Here is a 20268-nt window from a genome sequence, read left to right as displayed (position 1 = left end):
TCAATACCACTGTGAACTGAATGGCTGGGAGATGCTATTTTACTTACTACGAAGCTTCTTTTAGCATTTTCCACGTGAAAAGGTTTATCCTGAATAAAAATGCCTGGGAACCCCAGTGCAAATCCAAGGATTAGGGAGTGTGCTGGGCCCTGGGGGCTGGAGCCCGTGGACCCCTTTTTAGCTGAATGACCCTGAGAGCCAGAGAACACAGGGCTGGGAAGGCATGGCCAGACTTGGCTCGTGAGCTGCTGCATTGCCAACTGTAGGTGCGACTCTCGCCAGCCCTAAGTCCCGTTTTCTCTGCAGACCCATGGACGAGGGATGGCGGACCCCACTCCGAGTTCCCAAGGCCCTGCTGGCGGGGCTGCCCTAGGGGGGCCGGGTTGGACGTCCTGCCTGCTGCAGGTGAGAAGGGCGGGCTCAGGGTCCCCAAGCGTCCACCCTAGCTGAGGGAGGGACACCCAGCAGTGGGGTGCAGGGCGGCCAGCCTTGGCACCCGGATCCACTCCCGTCCCAAATTGAGGAGACGAATGCGAGCAGTGGGAATTGGATACGGTTTTGCCTCTCAGCGCCTCTGCATCACCGTCAATTTTCTCACCTCCTAGGAAATCTAGGTAATGCGACCATCTCCAGGGGCAGTAAAACAAGCGAAAGAAATACAACCAGGTGAACAGAAATGCAAAGTGGCCCAGTTTCCCAATGAACAGATTAGAGCAGGCCGATACGAACCCCTGGAGTCCTCTTAAACAAGGTCGGAGTTTCTATATCCACGAACCCTAAGAAGAGAGAAACGCCTGAACTTAATAAATAGGGATTTGTCAAACCTGATGTCTGTGGTGCAGTCCAACAAACCCGAGGCTACCCTTTAACTAGGAATTTTGACGGAAATAAGTTACCAAGGTCACTGATGCTGGTTCCTATCAACCCAAGAAGAAAGCTGAAGATTTTCATAAAATCCTATTCTGTTAATTAGATTGATACTTTTGTCATGGTATAATTCTAACCTAATGGGATCTTGTCTAGTAACTGTTTTGATTTTTAAAATATTCTTGTAGGGTAGAAATAGCACAAATAGAGTAGGAAAAGTCCCCAGGACTGATCGAGAGTTGGATTTAACTCCCATGACATTCCTGAGCTCACAACAAATGATACATAAGTATGATAAAGAGTTAAAAAACTTACAGAGGTGACCACCCAGGGGCCATCTGACCCTCAGCAGTGACGGGAACTCCTGTAACGGGCACTCAAGCCCGTAAGAGGCTGTATTTGTGACTCAGAAGGAAATGAAATTATGCTCCAACTTACTAAGTTACGCTCTAGGACAAAACACCTGGAAGTAAAACTTCAAAAACTGCTTTACACATTGAGTTAGTTCCAGCCCTCTGGCAACATCTGACCCAGTGATGCGAAGGAGAGGATACAGCAAAACTCCAGAATAGGACAGAAGAGGCCCTAAAAAGCTCCGAGAGACACGTGGGCACCTCCCTTACCGTGTAGATTACAGAGAAAGTCCCTCATTTTCATGACCACCTGGGACCTCAGCCTCAGGTTGTGCTGCAATTGGAAACTGCGCAAGTCCAGGTAGCGGTACTGCAAACGAAGGGCCTCAGTTTTCTAGACAAATTTGGAGATGTTTATGTTTAAGTATTTTTTTAAAATATAAAGAAGATATTAACTTTAGATACAGAGTTTGAATTTTCAAAAACTTCAGCTCTAGCTTTAGCTTCCGCTGCTGGGGTACACACCACCTTTCCTGGTTCCTACCACCTGGGACAGATTTTACACTTTTCATTATTCATAATTATTAATACGACCTTCTGCTGACTGAAATTTGCCGGTGATACTAAACACTTACACATTCAGGTAAACCTGTAGTTGAGCCTTGATTTCAAGGTCTTTGAAAAATACACACCAGAGTTAAAAACTACGACTCTATCCCCTGAATGGGACCAGCAGAGTCAGAAACGTGAGGAGCAGCAGAGGGAACTTCATTCAGCCGCTGTGCTGGCGGTGAGAACATCTGCTTACACTGTGCATCTCTGCATCCCCCTCTGTGCTAAGAAGTTTTTAAAAAGCCATTTTCCTAGTGCAGCTTATTTCTTCGACGAGAAATAAAAGAACTATCTGTCACTTCTTTTTCTGCAAGTTTAGCTGGGTATTATTCCCCACCACCCCCACCACTACCACACGGCCAACTTTGTAACTACACTGCTTCTTCTAATTACAGAATGAAGTCCCAGGAACTTGAAAGTCCCTTTGCACATCAGTTTATAAACTGCAGGTCTGCAACTGTAGCTAGGTGTGACATAGCTGGATTCACCTGGGTGCACGTCTCCAGTGCTGCCTAGCTTCATCACCCCCTCAAACCCTGGTAACCGACATCCTGAAGCACTGAAACACCTATGTGCTGGGGAAGTCAGGCCAGCATTTTATCGCTGTTAGAGGCTTAAATGTAATAGATGCAGGATCTCTTACACTGTTTGGCTATGTGCAAGCTAGGCACACATTTCCTTTCAAATTGTAAAACAGCAACAACAAACTTGAACACAGTAGCATCCACCCCGAGCCTTAAAGGCAGAGCCATGTTTCAAGCTGTCTGAAAAAAGGTCCCGGTGCGTAGGCACTGCGACTGCGCAACGGAGTGCCGCTGTCAGGGAGGGTTTGTCGGGAAATCGCAGAACTAACACAACTCACGATATATCCCTAGCAGAAGGCTTAATGGTGTGAAAATTAAAGTTTTTCTTTAAAAAGCTCTGAAAATATTTTACTGGCCATTTTCCAGACTAATAACAAAGGACGGCACCTTCATGAAGTCCTTAATTTCAAAGGGCAGCTTCTTGCAGGAATTCAGAAGTTTCGCTGTTTTAACCTTGATTTCAATCTCACCGGTTGGCATTTTCTTAGAGAGGGAGAGAAAAAAAAAACACTTATTTTCAAATTCACTCATCGGGACATGTGCACAGTGAACATTTGTAAGACACATGACTTATTTATATGTAAAATGCGTGGGTGGTCACAGTGTGTCCTGTAAATGTCCATGCATGATTTTGACGTTCTTATGCATACCCATGGCTGCCGTGATCCTGAACAAACACCTTCACCTAAATCGGTGTGTGTGTTTATAGTGAAGACTCTGAGATCTGTAGGTTCGTTCACAGAACTTACAGAGCCCTAGCGCCTGATGTCCAGTGGGGGCTCCTCCCCCGTTGTCTGGGTGTGAAGGCAGACAGTGGCGGTGTGTACAGGCAAGACTGACACAGACAGTGCCGAGACTACTAACTGGGTTCTCCTGTCCTGGAGGCCGGGAAGTGACTGTCCCAGACACTTGCACCACGGATTCCACGGGTGCTTCGCATAAGATCTTCTTCACAGAAGCAGCTGACTGCAGAAAAAGAGGGGAGGACAGTTCCAAGAAACACATGAACTTGAATCTGTAGGGGGCAGAGCGGGGTGGAGGTGGAAGAGAAGGTAAGGGGAATAAATGGGAATGGGAAAAATATAACGAAAAATAAACAATTAAAAAAGGAATCTGTAGTAACTCTAGTCTATGGTTTAGAAAAACAACAGTAGTCACATAACTTAATTGCTGTAAATTACTGTGGCTATCCTTATTGAGTTTATTAAAGAATCTGGTAAACTGCATCCCTGTTTTGATTCAAGTTAATACAGCAAGTTAATACTTTTCATTAACTCTTAATGAAAAGTTTAAAATGTGTTCCTTAAAGGAAAATACAGGGAAGAATGATTAAAGCAAACAAGTCTCACATACTTTTATTTTTATTATTCTCACCCGAGGATAATTTTTTCATTGCTTTTACGAACCTGCAACCTAAGTATCAGCCCTGACCGGGAATAGAATCCGCAATCCCTCAGTTACAGGGCAACACTCCAACCACCTGAAGCACATCGGCCAGGGCTAACAGGTGCTTCAAAGGCAACTGTTTGCAGGGCTGGTCTTAGGGGCAGGTAAGTCCACCAGCAGTAACGGAGGCCGAAGGTTAAGTAACTACGCCCATCTCCGGACCCTGAGACCATTCACCACCAAACACCAAACACCACCATGCTCTGACTTCAGAACACAAACAGCTTAGCAGATCTCTTTTCTTAGGCACACAGCCTTTGTAAACATCACAACAGAAACCACCGTTGCCCAATAATCATGCCGAGGGATCGTTATTTTATCTAATTTTAATGGCAATTATTTTTGAGTAGGTAGTACCATCACATGGCTCAAAATTCAAAGGAGACACATAAATACACAGTGAAAAGTGTCCCTCCTGTCCTTGTCCTCCAGCCCCTTAGTTCCTCTCCCCAGAGGCACCCAATGTGACCACACACTCACATGTCCTTCTGGGACCTGTCACGAGGTACACACATACATACCCCCTTTTAACACAGATTAACTGCCCTCCGCATGCTCCTCTGTATCCTGTGTTTTTCAGTCTAACAATATACTTGTGTTTTTTTCTGTATTAGTACATAACGAGCTTCTTTAATTTTTTTCTATGCCTGTCAAAATGTACATTTTCTACTGCCAGTCTCTTATTGGTGAACATCTAGGTTGTTCCCAATATTTTTTCTATTAAAAATAACCTGGCAGTGAAAAACCTTGTGTCTACGTCATTTCGTACCTGTATAAGTCCAGGTGTAAGACAGTTGGAAGATAACTGACCGGAAGTGGAAAGGATGGTCGAAAGGATGTGTCGCTGATTGTGATAGTACCAACTGCCCTCTATGGAACTGGTGCCATTTGGACTCCCTCCGGGAAGGTGCAGACACTTGTTTTCCCAGTGTGTCGGCAATCCAGTGTGTCAAGGATAACGATTCTGTGTACTTTCATTTTTTAAATTTTTTCAACTGGGGACTTGGCCCACAACACAAGCATGTGCCCTGAATGGGAATTGAACCAGCAACCTTTTGATTTGCAGGCCAGCACTCAATCCACTGAGCCACATCAGCCAGGGCTTTTTCTGGGTAGTTTTAATACACATCTCTACTTATGAGTGAGGTTGGGCATATTTTCATAGGTCTAGAAGCCATTTATATTTTTTCCGTAAATTTTATGTTCATACTTCTACTGGGTCACTACTATTTTTTAAAATTTGATTTGTAGTAGCCTTTTGGATATTAGTGAAATTAACCCTTTGTATTTGTTGTGCTCATTAACAAATGTCATTTATATTTATATAGGTGTATGTTTATGGGGAATATTTTTTCCCAGTTTGCCATTGGTCTCCATGCTGCTTACTTTTTTTTTTTTTTAGTTTTCATTAACTTCTGAATTTCAAACCTCAAACATATTTAGCTTACCCTAACCACAGCATCAAAGAGGCTCTCGGGAACAGTGGGAAACCTATTTTTACCTCATCCTGGGGAATGACAACTTGAACAAGTCCCTGGAAATCTCTTAGGACCAGGAAGATGTTTTGCCTGATTAATGAAGAAAATGAACATGTTAGGATAAAATCTCTGAGCCCCAAATTTAAGAAAGCAAAACAAACGACCCACACAATTTCTCACATTTATTAATAAATAACATGCACTTTCGTTTGTTGGCCAAAAAGGAAGACTGGTCTCTAAATCAGCAGCACAGCTAGACAGAAAAAAACAGCATGTCCATCACCCTGGAGTTTTGGAAGCATTTTTATGCATGACACAGCGAGAGAAAGGTGTCACAGTAGCCATTCCGAAAGAACTGGTAGCCCAGCTATACACAATGGGAATGGGAGAGGGTGGAGCGGGGCTGCTTGTGGGCTAGGCACAGCAGCCGAATCTGTAAAGCTCACTTGTGACTGTGAAGCAGACTCCCACTTGGATGTTAATTATAATTCCAACACACATGAAGGAGTGTGAGCAGCCTTTTGTTGGTTTTGCACTGTAGCTGTTCACCAATTAACCCCTTTGTCTCTTCCCTCTACCCGCTGGCCTGCTATAATTTAATCTAGAACATCTCAGAATTGTCTCCTTGTCAGGACTCTCCAACCTTTATAAGCCAAGGGACATTTCAGTCCATTGGTGGCTCATACTTCATTACTGCACTCTTCAACAGATGTTACTGGTACGATGATTTTTTCTGCTAGACAGAAAAAAACAATTGAGACACTATTTGGGTCTTTCAAAACAAAACTAATTTAATGAATTCTGAGACTCTTGCAGGAGTTGCAACGCTTTTATTCTTTTGCCAGGTTGAAAATTAATCAAGGTTTGGAATTACCTTGGAAAAACACCACCATGCATTCTTGGAAAAACACCACCTCAATTTACCTTCGGTACTGAATCCATCCACACAAGGTGACTTCCTGGCCTAAGTGAGAAGAACGCAACTCTCCACACGTGTTGGTCCGGGTGACAAAGCTATTGAGTTCTTAAAAAAAAATAGATTAAAAATATATCATTTCCAAACTGCTTAAAAATAAAGACTCTCAAATCACATCATCTTAGGTATTTCATGTCAAAGGCTAAAGTAAATCTAATTATGTCATTTGATTTGACTACTACTAAATTTACCTGCAAATGTAGAAAAAGCTAATGTAAATTTTTAGCTTATGTTAGGATTTCTAAATTGTTTTACCCAGCATTTGCATTGCCCTAAAATTAGCCCATTGTTAATAGTGCACATATCTTTCCCAAATCAGATAGGATCTTTGAAATCACAGAAGTTTAATGGTGCAGTGACCAGCTTTAGTATGAATCTAGAATGAAAGTCACTATGTACACTTGGAACACACTACTGAAAGTATTCTCAGATGGGAATTTTTCAAGACGTATTAGTAGCATCAACTAAAAGCAGAATTGCCTATGTGGCTACTTTTCTGGTCCTTTTAAACTCCAGGATAAAAACAAAACAACTACATTATAAGAAAGGAAGCGGGTCAGTGATCTGCTTCTCCATGTAAGGCCATCCATCCAGCTAAGACTAGGGGGAATGGAGAACAGGAGCAAGTGCTGTTGGGAGACAAGAAGGGGCTCTTCACTGTTTTCACCTGGAACTCTCCGCTGTGAACTCAGTGACAGACTTCTGGAGAGAGACCCCCAGATCAGCTGGGCGATCTTTCCGGTGGGTGTGGCTACACCGCTATTTAGCCGAGTTAACCAATTGGAGAACATCTTGGAGCTGCAGGAGGGCGAGAGACGCTTACGAATCCCACACTGCCGCAGTTGAGTGATGGTCAACAGTCATTTTTGTAAATACACACGAATCCCTTAAAGTGCTAGCAGTTTCGAGTCACTGCTCCAAAATTTAACCCCTTCTCCGCCGAGCACGTGTCTAGGCACTAGATCGATCTGCAAGGTCTTTGGAGGCCCTAGGAGAATGGGTAGAAGAAAGGCTTTTGCTCCGCTCTGCAGGCATCAGTTTCCACTTGTATTAACAAACGCAACTGCGGCCAGATGTGCGAGAATGCGTCCACACAGCAGCGCAAGGCGTGATCCCACGATCACGCAGAGAAGGAAGCGGCCGGTCGTCTGGAGAATGCCCCGCTTTTCTCTTCCTTCCACGCTTCCTCGAAGGTTCCTGCCGGAGAAACGGAAAACAGGGAGAACTCAGCCTCGCGTTTCAAATCTCTTGGCACCGACCTCGGATATTCAAGATGAGGAAGAGTGCAAATCCCAAATTTTCTGAGGGTCCGAAATCACTTCCAGATTGTTCAGGGGGGGCCAAGTGCTCCTCCAAGTGTCCCGCGAGCGTTTAAGATTACGGTAAGCACAAGCAACCAATCAGCGCAGAAGAGCTGGCGCCATGCTCAGTGCGGCCGGAAGTTGGAAGGAAAGCTTCACGTCCGTAGGAAAGAGCGGTAGTGTAGCGCAACCGCCATGCCCTTAGGAAACATTGAGGCTAGTGGTTAGGGCGCTCGAACATGCCCTCAGTAAAAATGGCGACCACAGTGGCTTCACTGACTTGGCATCCGCGCCCGGGAGGCTTCCGGTGACGGGCCGCGAAGCGAGGCGGGAAACAGTTTTAAACTGAGGCTGTGGCTTGGGAGTCATTTGGCGCTTCTCAACGGCGGGATTTTGCAGCTGTCCTTGCTTGGCACCCAAGGGGCTCAGGTGCAAAGTGCGAGGCGGGACACACTGTTCCCCTCCGCGGGCAAAGGCTGACTCGGCAGGAGCGAGGGTGGCAGAACTGGGCGTCTGGCTGTGCGGAAATGTCACTCGGGGTGAAGTCGCGGGGCTCTCCTGGCGTCTGAGAAAGCGGAGGTCTCCGTAGTGGGCACGTTTGTGTCCCTGGTGAACCCACTTGTCGTGGAGCGCAAGAGAATTTGGGGGGCCAAGTGTACCTCCGGCCTCGCCGTTAGCTGCCATTTGGGCGGCCTTCCCTCCACCCCGCTCCCCCAACTTCTGGGGACTTCAGCCTGGACGAAGTGTTGGGCCCAGTTTTGAAGAATGATTCGTGAAGCCGGCATGGGTGACAGCGTCATCACGTCACTTCATTGGTCAGTTGCTTTATGTTGGTCCGGGACTGACAGTGAACTTGACATTTCAACCTGTTGTGTGGTTGTTATCTTTACAGTTTCGTGCCTTTCGGTGTGTTTCCCTCTGTGTCCTCAGCACCCGGCTGAGCCCTGGCCGCGGGGCGGTTGACTTCAGGGGTTGGTGGCGAGTGTAGAAAAGTGACTGGAATCAGGGTTGCTTCCTCCACTGATGCAGGGCAAGAAAAACAAGCGAAGCTGTAATGGTGTGCTCTGCCCAGAGGACACGACAGGAGAGCTGGCGAACTTTAAACTAATTTTTAAAATTTAAGAAACTAGCCCTGGCTGATGTAGCTCAGTGGATTGAGCGCGGGTCTGCGAACCAGAGGATCACGGTTCAATTCCCAGTCAGGGCATATACCTGGGTTGCAGGCCAGTTCCCGGCAGGGACCATTTCCCAGCAGGGAATGCACGAGAAGCAACCATACATTGATGTTTCTCTTCCTCTCCTTCCCTTCCCCTCTAAAAATAAATAAATATTTTTAAAAATTTAAGAAACTATTTAGTAAATATATATCCTGTACCCGGGTTTTGAATTTTATTTACTCATTTATGTTTGGCTGGTATGCAATATTATATTAGTGATATTAGCTTTAGGCGGACGATATAGTGATCGGACATCTGCATACTCTGCGACGTGATCATTCCACCAATTCTAATAAGCACGTGTCACCCCGTGCCCTTTGACAATACCATTGACTATGATCCCGTCACCTTTTTTCACCCCCCCCGGCCCCCTGCCCTCAGGCAATTAACTTTCTGCTGGTTAGAATTCTGGTTTTCTTTCTTTCTATGTAGACCATGGATTCCTACAATACACCGCAGTCAGCTCCCAGACGAAGGGCATCCTCAAGGCTGAAGGAGTACTTCCTAGGTGCCACCCCTCTGCAGAAGCGGTTGGAGTCGGCCCGGAAGCAGACCTCGCTTGTCCCGACCTCACCTCCACGGAGGATTCCCCAGGGGTCACAGTTGCGGGTATGCTTTTCCTGTGCCTTTGTGTCCCGCAATAATTGAGAGTAAGCGTGAGCCACACATTTCAATTTTTGGTGCTCTTTCTGTTATTAGTATTTTCTCAGTCGCTCAGGTAATAAAATAAACGAGAAACGGCTAGAAGAAACAGTTACTTATACTATTAATACCTGCTTCGATAGGGCTTTTAAACCCCTTTAACCTGGAACGTTCCCACACTATGTCTTTTATGGTTTTGACATTTCTGAAGAGGGTGGTTTCCTCCTCTCCCCTTTTGGAATAGAATATGCCTCACTTTGTATTTGTCTAGTGTTTCTGCTTGATGAGGTTGAGTCGAATACTCTCGGCTGGGACACTCTGTCCATGCTGCTGTGGGGTCCTGGGGGAGTGACCTCTGGTGCCACACAGATGATGTTCATTTTGGTCGTCCTGTCAAGGTGCTGTCCAGTATTTAGGGTGGGGAGATACTTTAAATGACACAGGCATCATGGTACTCACCTGAATTTCCTCATAGGCTTAACCTCCATTGAAAATTATTGCCCGGCCCCATTTTCCTCATGACACTTACAAGATAACAATTTTCCATCTTTGTTTACTCCATGCTTACCAACCAGCTTCTGGCATTCTGTTTTAAGCCCTTCTCATTTCTGCTCCATGTATTTTTCTGTCAGTGAGAATTCATGAATTCCTGTTTTTCGAATTTTTGGAACTCATTACCAAATTATTTTGGTGTTTAAATTCGTCCAGATTTCTCTGGTGGCATCATGCGCTCTTCTGAGCATTCGTAAGCGACCCTGAAGGTATGCCCCATTAGTAATGTGTGATTTTACTGAAGCACGAAGTAAAGCCCTAGGCAATGCAAGCTTGGGTGTGGCTTTGAGTCACTTGGCAAGGGGTGGTCCTGAAAGGCACTCGCCGCACCTCATTACTTTGTTGTCTTGTCTTGTCTTGTCTTTGCTCTGTGCCCAAAGATGGGATATCTTTTGGGATGTAAGAAAATTTTTGCTTCTTTGTGAACATGTTCTTAAAGAAAAATTAACTGGTGCTGGTAATGAAAAGTGATGGCTGCTAACCAGAGGACAGACATTGGGTATAGATTAAAGTTTGGGATGTCCAGTTCGGTGCTCCCGGTGTCTGTGATGCAAATCATTTTAACATATGTGTTGACAGTAATAAGAAAAAAGTTTATGATGTTCATATAGAAGTTTATAACCATTTTCGTGAGTTCTCTAGTCGGAGCAAATGTTTTTGTAAGTGGGCAACGGTAGCGAAAGTTCTCAAAGATAGCTATGAGACTGAGGAAGTACGCAGGGATCGTGTAGAAAACCTCAATTCAGGGTGAAACTGGGAGCCGTGGGGTGTCTGTGAAGACGCCCCATAATGCCGTAGGGCCGGCACAGATGAAGCGCTTTGCTTCTGACAGTGCCTGAGCCCTGGCGGAGCATGGCGGAAATAAGTCCCGGTGCCTTTTGTTTAATCTACTGAATGAGGCATTGGGCCAGAGAGTGGGTTTGCTGCCAGCAGCTTAAAAACTAATTAAAACCAGTCAGATTAGTTGCTCTAGGAATAATGACTATTTCCACATCTGTAATTTTAAGTTTCTAAAAGTGAAACATAAAAGTTCATTCACTTAATGCTTATTGAACACCTGTTCTAGACGGCACTGTTCTAGGTGCTGAAATGGAATAGGGCATAAAATAAACCAAATTCCTGATCTCATCAAACACATACTCTAGTAGGGAAGACAGGCAATAGAAATCAGACAAATCCATGATATCAGAGAGTAATAAATGCTGCGAGAGTTTGGAGTGGGTGTGGCTGCTTTAGATAGGGTGGCCTCGAGTGACTTGGGGCGGAGAGCTGATCGAAGGAAGGGGACATGCTGTGTGAACATCGCTGGGAAGAGAAGGCCGAAGGGAAGGCCTGGCCCTGGATCTTCAAAGAGCCTTGTAAACGCCAGTTTGGCTGGCGTGCAAAGAGCAGGCACCCAGTCACAGATTTGGGCTAAATACTATGATTAAGCTTTTATTTACTAAAGTTTCCTAATTCTTAAGCCTCTCTTGTTGTGATTTTTTTTTTAAGGAAGATGTTGATCCTCAAAAGGTTGCATTCCTTCTGCATAGGCAGTGGACTCTATATAGTTCGACGCCCCTGTATAAATTCTCCTACACTAGTCTCAAAGAGTACTCGAAACTGCTGAGTGCATTTCTTGCTGCTGAAAAGCAGAAGGGACTTGCCGTGGAAGTGGGCGCAGACCTGAACCTCAGAGTGAGTTTCTCTGCTCTCCAGGGAGTGAAAGGAACGCACAGGGACCCCGACGCAGTTCTTGTCCAGGTACAGTGTGTAAGCAGTGCTTGGTTCCGAGGGGAAAAGACTCTGCCTTGTTTTGGGTTGGAGACTGTCATGGTTTTTACTGGTTTTGCAATTTTTAAGCTCGTGATTTATGACTCTTTTTGTCTGATTTGACCAAATTAAAGTAATTAGATGTGGTCAACTTAAAAGAAGTTTTTTTCTATTACAATGCAGGGTGGGGCAGAAGTGGGTTTACAGCTGTGAGTGGGCAACACAGTCTATTCTCGTGTAATCATTTATTAGTTACTGTTTAATTTCCATGTGAACAACTGTAAAACCTGCTTTCACCCCACACTGTGTAAGCATGTTTATTTTAGAAAACTTTGAAAATACATAGAGAACAAAGAAAGTTAAAAACCACAGTTTAAGCCCTGGCTGGTGTAGCTCAGTGGATTGAGCGCAGGCCTGCAAACCACAGGATCGCGGTTTGATTCCCAGTCAGGGCACATGCCTGGGTTGCAGGCCAGTTCCCAGCAGGGGACACATGAGAGGCAACCATACATTGATGTTTCTCTCCATCTCTCCTTCCCTTTCCCTCTAAAGATAAATAAATAAAATCTTAAAAACAAAACAAAACACAGTTTAACATTTTGGTATCCATCTTTTTGTCAGAATACAATCTGAATAGGCCTATGTCTATTAAAGAAATTGAATGACTAATTAATAACCTTTCAAAACAGAGCACCAGGCTCAGATAGACTCACTGAATTCTACCAGACGTGTAAGGAAGAGAGCCCACCAGTTATGTACGTTCGCTGTCAGAGAGTAGAAGCAGAGGACGTACTTTCTAACTTGTTCTGGGAGGTTGGCGAGGTCAGCGTTCAGCTAACCAAAGCCAGACAAGGCAGTAGAAGAGAAAACTGCAAACCAACCTTTTGTCAACATAGATACATGTATTTGGCTACTTGTATCAAGATTGGGATCACAGTGCCCATACTTGTTTGCATTATGGCTTTTTTACTAATAATGTTGAAGATAATTACTCATGTCATTAGGAAGTTTACAGTCCTCTGGTCTTTACTGGGATTAAATTCTAGAAGTAGAATTTTAACAAAAATGTCGCATATTACACATTGTGATATCATGGTAAGTTACTCTCAGAATTGTAACATTTTACATTCCTTCCTATATGCAATGTATAAAAGTAATACGATTAATGTCTGAGTCATTAAAAACAGGATTTTTATGGCTGAGCAGAATTCCGCCGTGTAATGTGCCACAGTTGTTGTATCCACTCATCTACTGATGGGCACTTGGGCAGCTTCCGTATCTTGGCGATTGTAAATAACACTGCAATGAACATAAGGGTGCTTATGTTCCTTTGAATTAGTATTTTGGGTTCCTTTGGACCTATTCCCAAAAGTGGGATCATTGGGTCGTAAGACAGATCCATTTTTAATGTTTTGAGGTATCTCCATACTGCTTTCTGCAGTGGCCGCACCCATCAAGTTTAATGAAAACATCTATGAGTACTTGGAAGGCAGGCAGGTTTTTTGTGTCATTGACAAATTTAAAGTCTGAAGATTTAGTCAGTCTGCTGGAAAATAGAACCAAAATTCTGAAGGAGCTCAATGGATTGTGCCACAATGGGCAAATTGAAAGAGATTGAAGTTTTAATGGGGGTACGTTTACTGTCTCAGTAGAGGCTAGGATGGGGATTGACCCGTTAACACTGACATTGAATATGTAGGGCTCTGATTTATGTGAAGCTGTCAACCAAACCCCAGAAAACTGCTGCAATCTAACGTTGTATTGATAGGAGTGTAATCTGGGCTAGAGCCGATGGTAGTCCTGTGCTCAGATCTTTTGGAGAGACTGTACTCGCTATGTTCACCCACAGAGACTTTCAGAGAAGAGTGACCTGGGTTATGTGAGACTTGAACACATGTCACTGGAGGAAGGGTCGAAGATAGGGGAGATACTGAACGTGGCAGTACATGTGATAGGGATCTTCAAGTATTTGAAGGGCGTCTCCCGTAGAATAGTAGGCAGCTGTTGCTTTGCTCTTCGTGTGGGTGCGGAGGACAGCAGGACCAGTGGTGGGAACTGGGGGGCCTGCACGGGGAGGGCATGGGAAGAGCCGCCTCGGGAAGTGCCGGGGTTTTCTTCAGTGCAGGAGCTGGAGCACGTCGCATTTGGTGGCAGTAAAAGCTGTCCTTTCTAAAGTGGAGGTTTGTGTGATGCTGTACCTGGTTGTACCACATTGGCATCCTTTATTTTGCATTTTGAGTGTACGAAGATCTTGCCATATACCATGTCTCTAGTGTATAAAAATATTAGGAAAACGCTCAGGGAACTTGATAAACTCTAATAATGCTTAAGGGCACTATTCTTTGTGTTTTTTCATAAGTTAATACTTATTTTTAAATATACTAATTCATTTTGAGATGGTGTAATTTAGGAGTAAGTTTACATTTAAAGGGTATTTTTTAATTTAGTTTTTAGAGGGGAAGGGAGGGGGAAAGAGAGGGAGAGAAACATCCGTGTGAGAGGAGCATCAGTGGGCTGCCTCCTGTACGTGCCCTGACCGTGACCTTTTGCTTTGCGGGGCGATGTCCAACCCACTGAGCCACGCTGGTCAGGGCAGGAGTAAGTGTGCTTTTGAACTTAAAGAGCCTGTTTTTATCCTCATCCTTTGTAGATTCTGTCAAAATCTCAATTGCCGTCTGAGAGCAGAGAGGGCAAAGTGCTGTGGACCGGTTGGCTCTGCTGCGTGTTTGGAGACAGTCTTCTGGAGACCGTCCCAGAGGACTTCACCTGCCTGCCCTTATTCCTGACCAGTGGCGCGGAGGCCAACACCGCCCTCGTTGGAACCTGGTTTCAGAAGACTTTCGACTGCTGTTTCAGTCCCTTAGCCATCAATGCGTTCAATCTTTCCTGGATGGCGGCTATGTGGACGGCGTGCCAAGTGGACCGCTACGTGGCCACCACGGAATTCCTTTGGTCCGTACCCTGTAGCCCTCAGAGTCTGGATATTTCTTATGCCATACATCCGGAAGATGCCAAAGCTCTGTGGGACAGTGTCCACAAAGCATCTGGGGAAGTCACCCAGGAGGAAGTTGACTTATTCATGGACTGCCTTTGTTCACATTTCCATAGGCATTTCAAAATTCATTTATCAGCCACAAGATTGGTTCGTGTTTCAACATCTGTAGCTTCAGCCCACACTGATGGAAAAGTAAAGGTTAGTTTAAACAAATCCAGTCAAGTAAAAATCTTAAATAACAAATCTTCCTTATTGTTGCAGTTTTCAGAGTGTATGGTAATTGTATTTTCCACGTGGAAGAAACACACCGAATATCTACCAATTCAGGGCAGTAAAGAGATTTTATTTTATGTTTTATAAAAGATTTACTAAAAATTCTTTAGCTTTCTCGATTCAGCTTTATTATGGAAAGAGACTATGCTATGTGCTACAGATTTCGGTAATGATATGAATTATTCTGTAGTAACTTTGAAACTTTCAAAATAGTTTCTTGTCAAACTTTGAAATAATCAGATAGAGTATTTTGTATGTTAGATAAGGAAACGATAGCCAGAAACATACAACCTGAGATACTATCTTTATATTTTAGGCTTTTCTATTCCTGCTGGAAAAGAAATAAGAAAGTCATTGTTTTACTGCTTATGAAGTCCTATTAGAGGAAGTATCAGAAACCACCAGAGAGTAGGCCCTTAAATATAGTAAAACCAACCACCACGAACACTCAGTGAGTATTGGTTTTGTCACTGTGCTAGGGGTCTAACGTGTCCCAGTAGTGATCTTCAGAGTAACCCTGCTGTTGGGAGTTCTCGCCCACATTTTAGTTTTAAACAAGGCCAGGATAGGCTTGAACACGCATGCAAGGTAGCTTGTGGGGGCGGGGGCGGGGAGCACGGTCCAAACGCTTATTTCCCAGGTTCCAAGAGGTCCAGACTGGGTCTGTAAGCGCTCTATCGGTGCTTTCCAAACTGAGGGCACAGCGCAGCAGGAGGCTGGGAAATAATTCTGATGGAAAGAGGCCAGCTTTTAAAACAAGAAAATATAGAAATTATAAAAATGAAAGTATCATGTGTGGTAAGGGTATATTTCATTTGTACTGGGTCATGATGTTAAATTGATTTCTTACTATGGTTTACAGTAAGAAATTTACAAGATTATACTATGCCATGTGATTCGGACATTTTAGCCCCTCAGAATTCAGTGTTTTCGAAGTCCTTGTATCACAGGTGACAAGCACAAGGCTCACGGCCGAATCCGGCCTCTACCTTGTTTTATCCGGTCCAGCGCCTTGCTTCTACCGGGCAGCAGTGCTGAGCTCCTTGGCCCTAGTTAAGAAGTAGTCACATTTACAGTCCTAAAGTTGCCTTTGGCCCCTTGAAGGCAACCATGAGGCTGATGTGGCCCCTGGTGAAAGTGAGTTCGACACCCCTGCCTTATATATTTAAAAGTTTTCTTTCCATATGCATGCACCCTTTTAGTAAAGTACATTTAAAAACTGTTGTATATAATGTGCTGTTATCCATCTATGTATATAAGGGTGGTCCTTAAACACACTTATTTTATCTGGTCTATTCTAAATCTAAGACTAGTCTGTTAGATTGATGATAAAAGACTGCAACTGGCCCTGGCTGGTGTAGCTCAGTGGATTGAGCTCGGGCCTGCGAACCAGAGGATCGTGGTTCGATTCCCAGTCAGGGTACATGCCTGGGTTGCAGGCGGGTTCCCTGCAGGCCAACTCCCAGCAGGGGCCGCACAAAAGGCAACCATACATTGATGTTTCTCTCCCTCTCTCCTTCCCCTCTAAAGATAAATAAATAAATTAAATCTTTTAAAAAAAAGTTAATAAAAAAAAAAGCCTGCAACTGGCTCTGAGGTTCAAATAACCCCACGATGAAGGCTGACATTTATTAAGCGCCGAATCGTGCTAGGCATTATGAAGCATTCAGCGCATATTGTCTCCGCCAGCCTTCACCACAACATGTGTACGTGGTCTATAAATTTACATCGCTTATAAAGAGGAAATGGTGACACAGGACGAGCAGGTGCCCCACGATCACACAGCTAGTAAGTGGAGTTGGAATTTGAACTCAAGCTTATGCTTTCAACTACAACACTGCACTGCCTCTCAAAACTTTGGAACGAATGTATTAGCCAGGTTTCTGCCATCCGCTTCATTTCTGCAAGATACATTTGGAATTGTCTGTTCCTTTGAGAAGAAGGAAGCTGTGGAACCTCTTTCTAGAAAATGAAGATACTCAATTTGCTTATAAGTCCAAGGGGTTCATAGAGGCCCCTTCTCCCCTCACTCTCTAGGTGGATCGTTAGCCCAAGCACGGAAGCCAGGATAAATAAGAACCCTAGTCTGATTACTTCTAAGCACCATTGACTATAGCTGTAAATTTATTACAGTTTCTAGTCTTCATTAGGTAAAATTCATTTGACTTAGAGCAGCAGTGGTTTTGAATTCTGTATCTGCAAGCTAAGATATGAATAGTAGTATTCATATGGAATTTAAAATGCCTTGCAAGCCCTGGCTGGCATAGCTCAGTGGATTGAGCATGGGCCTGAGAACCAAAGAATCACGGTTCGATTCCCAGTCAGGGCACATGCCTGGGTTGCAGGCCAGTTCCCGGTTCCCGGCAGGGGACACATGAGAGGCAACCATACATTGATACTTCTCTCCCTCTCTCCTTCCCTTCCGCTCTAAAGATAAATAAATAAAAATCTTTAAAAAATAAATAAGTAAACAAATAAATAAAATGCCTTGCAGATATGGAATTTAAAATAACCTCGGAGTATGTATCAAATACAAACTGCTTTGTTATCATAATTCTGCTGTAATTTTAAATGTTGCCCTTTTTTTGTTTTCAGATTCTGTGTCATAAATACCTTATTGGAGTGTTGGCATATTTGACAGAACTGGCCATTTTTCAAATCGAGTGAGGCCTTGTGAGGATGAGATGTTATGGATTATATACTTTCTTCTCCTTGATCGTTTGCCTGACTGCTGTGCTGAGAGGGACCGTGGGGAGAGACGGGCCCGCCTGCGTCTGTGTCCTCATAGCGCCTTTGCAGGTGCCCAGAAGGGAGCCAAGCAGGATCCCGAAGAACAGGAGGTGACGGGGGTGAACCCCAGCCAGCTCCTGGGACGGCCTCGGTGCTTGGGGTGCCGGTCTGTGCAAAAGGCTGAGTGTGATTTGTTGGCTATCTTCCTAAGAAATCGGGAATGTTTATTATATCAGCTTTTAGAATTCAAATGAGATACTGCTAATATTCAATATTTCTGAGTTGCATCTGTAAAACTTTTAACCCCTCGTAAGCATTTTAGACTTGTGTCCAGAGAGAATTTCTGTCTTGCAAAGACATTCTCCTAGCACCATTTTGCTGTGGAGAACTCGCAATCAAAAAGTCATCTGCAAAGGAAACTAAAGATGAGTGTAGGTTTTTAAAGCCACTAATATGCCTTTCCTTTTAATATTCTGTCCTTATTGCAATGTTGCATTAAATAGTCACTTTTAAACGGAAGCAGTGTGTTTATCAGTGTCTTGGTGGCAGATCATTAATGGACATCTCAGGAACGGGGAGTCACGGCTTTTTCTCTAGCACAGAGGTTACAAACCACGAGTTACGCAGAGTCACACAGTTGTGCAGTTGGAAGGCTCTGGTGAACCTCTTTTGAGGGCAGAGACTTTCCTAACTTTCACGTCCATAATTTTGCTCTAAGCACAGTGCTTAGTAAATAACTGTAGATAAAATGAATGAATTTAAACCAACTCTTTCATTTTATAGATGGAAACTACAAAATCTACCAATTTTAGAGACTTGCCCAAGAGGTTATATCTAAATCTCTTCTTTTTATCAATCGTAACTGAGCATAGGAAGGTTTTATTTTATTTTAGAAACCAGGTTTTTAAAAATCTTGTTTGGAGGAAAGTAACTTTAATAGGTTATCACTGTAAAACAAACCCTAGCTCTGGAGTGCGGTATTATTTCACAAATATTGGGATCAGCAGAGGCAGGAGAAGAAGCGGGGGTTTGGAGTCAGACATTCATTCACTGAACTGACATTAAGCTTCTGCTCTGCACTTACAGTTGTGTTGGGTGACAGGGCTGTAGCTGGGAAAGCCAAAGAGATCCCCGTCCTGTGGGAATGACACTCGGATGGAGGGAGGCAGAGGAGAATGGATTTCCTGTGGAGACGAGTGCTGTGAAGAAAATAAGGCGGTTTACTAGGAGGTAGGGTGACGGTGGGCCTGCTTTAGGGACAGGTGTCCAAGAAGGGCCTCTGAGGGAGTGACAGGTGAGCTGAGTCCTGGGTGATGAGCGGGAACCAGCCACGGGAAGATCTGAGGACGGCTGTGCCCGGCTGGTGACGTTGCCGGAGCGAAGGCCCTGGGACAGGTGAGGGCTCAGCCTGTTGGAGGAGTAGAGGGAATATGTGTGGCTAGAACGCAGTGAGTGAGAACGGGCGGTGTGGGACGGAGCCGCGGGGCTGGTGCGACAGGACTTCTTCCCAGTGTGATGTCTCCCAGCAGTTGGCTGGGCGCCTGGCTGCCCAGAAGAGTTCTCCAGCCTCTCCCATTGGTCTCTGGGTTCTGACCCAGGGCATGTCAGTGTTGTGCAGAGCTTCCAGGATTCTTCCTTAAAACACGGTGGGCTTGTGGATGCCTTGTCCTTGTCTTCCAGCTTTGCTGCTTGGAACACATATGACTACAACTCCAGCTGTTCTTTTTGGTCGCAGGGCTGAGGGTCAGGTCCTGGGGATCGGGGGACAGGGCCTGGAAGGGGTTTGTGCCCAGAGGGCTTCTGGAAGCTGAACCCCAGTACCAGCCTTGGGTGATCTTCCTCCAGACTTATGTGTCAGAGAAGTGAACTTCCCCCGTGTTTCAGCCACTGATGTTCTGGATCTCTCGCCCCTAATAACCAGACCGAATCCTGATACAGAGAAGCAAGAGTCACATCACCTAAGTTTTTGTAGGTACTGTGAAGAGACGGGGTTTTATACTAAGTACAATGGGAAGCCATTGGAGTTTTAAGCAGGAGAGGAGTATGACCCACTTTGTATTTTATAAGGTATAGAATGAAACATAGGTGAGCAAGAGTGGGAGAGGGAAAATAGTGACAAGGTTGTTAGAAATGCTACAACATCTATTAACAGCTTAGCAATTGTCAAAATTATGTGTGGTTTACCCTTTGACCCCCTACCCCACTTCTGGGATTCTGTCCCCAAAACTTACTGGCAAAAATACAAAATGGAGCCTGCGCAAAACTATTTATTACAACAATAAAGCTAAAAACAATCCAAATGCCCATCAGAGGGGGATTTGTTGAGTAAATTATGGTGTAGTTCCCAATAAATTACTACTTTGCAACTATAAAAAGGTTGGAGGAGAGAATCGAGTACTGCATTAGAATCCATTATGTGAAAGCAAAATGTGGGCACAGTGTACAGGATGGAGGGAATGGAGGAATACATTGTGTATTTCCTTACATTTT

General features: G+C 44.5%; 2 protein-coding genes across 4 annotated transcripts in view; one reads left to right on the top strand and one right to left on the bottom strand.

Moving 5' to 3' along the window:
* Positions 1 to 15495, bottom strand: part of DARS2 (aspartyl-tRNA synthetase 2, mitochondrial) — a 27099-nt gene extending 11604 nt beyond the window's left edge. The window contains exons 1-8 of one of the 2 annotated variants that reach the window (XM_037034910.1): positions 15485 to 15495; positions 6975 to 7464; positions 6265 to 6364; positions 5364 to 5430; positions 3281 to 3382; positions 2804 to 2899; positions 1491 to 1614; positions 730 to 776 (exon numbers count right to left, since the gene is read on the bottom strand). In XM_037034910.1, the coding sequence (XP_036890805.1) occupies positions 730 to 776; positions 1491 to 1614; positions 2804 to 2899; positions 3281 to 3382; positions 5364 to 5430; positions 6265 to 6364; positions 6975 to 7107 (669 nt within the window). In that variant the 5' untranslated portion in view covers positions 7108 to 7464; positions 15485 to 15495. Of the gene's footprint in view, positions 1 to 729; positions 777 to 1490; positions 1615 to 2803; positions 2900 to 3280; positions 3383 to 5363; positions 5431 to 6264; positions 6365 to 6974; positions 7737 to 15484 lie in introns of those variants that run through there. The other variant, XM_037034911.1, reaches the window with a different exon arrangement.
* CENPL (centromere protein L) lies at positions 7873 to 20268 on the top strand. Of its 2 annotated transcripts, XM_037034912.1 has the most exons (5): positions 7873 to 8432; positions 9267 to 9443; positions 11520 to 11771; positions 14431 to 14973; positions 17644 to 20268. In XM_037034912.1, exons 2-5 carry the CDS (start codon positions 9270 to 9272, stop codon positions 17713 to 17715), a joined length of 1041 nt encoding a protein of 346 aa, XP_036890807.1. In that variant the 5' UTR covers positions 7873 to 8432; positions 9267 to 9269; the 3' UTR covers positions 17716 to 20268. The 2 variants fall into 2 exon arrangements, with proteins under 2 accessions (XP_036890807.1, XP_036890808.1); XM_037034913.1 differs by lacking the exon at positions 11520 to 11771.

Source organism: Sturnira hondurensis, unplaced genomic scaffold, assembly GCF_014824575.4.
Source record: "Sturnira hondurensis isolate 20B ecotype Veracruz unplaced genomic scaffold, ASM1482457v3 Scaffold0022215, whole genome shotgun sequence".
NCBI classification, from domain to species: domain Eukaryota; kingdom Metazoa; phylum Chordata; class Mammalia; order Chiroptera; family Phyllostomidae; genus Sturnira; species Sturnira hondurensis.
The sequence above is the reverse complement of the archived record's forward strand: the minus strand, read 5'-3'. Positions and strand labels throughout refer to the sequence as shown.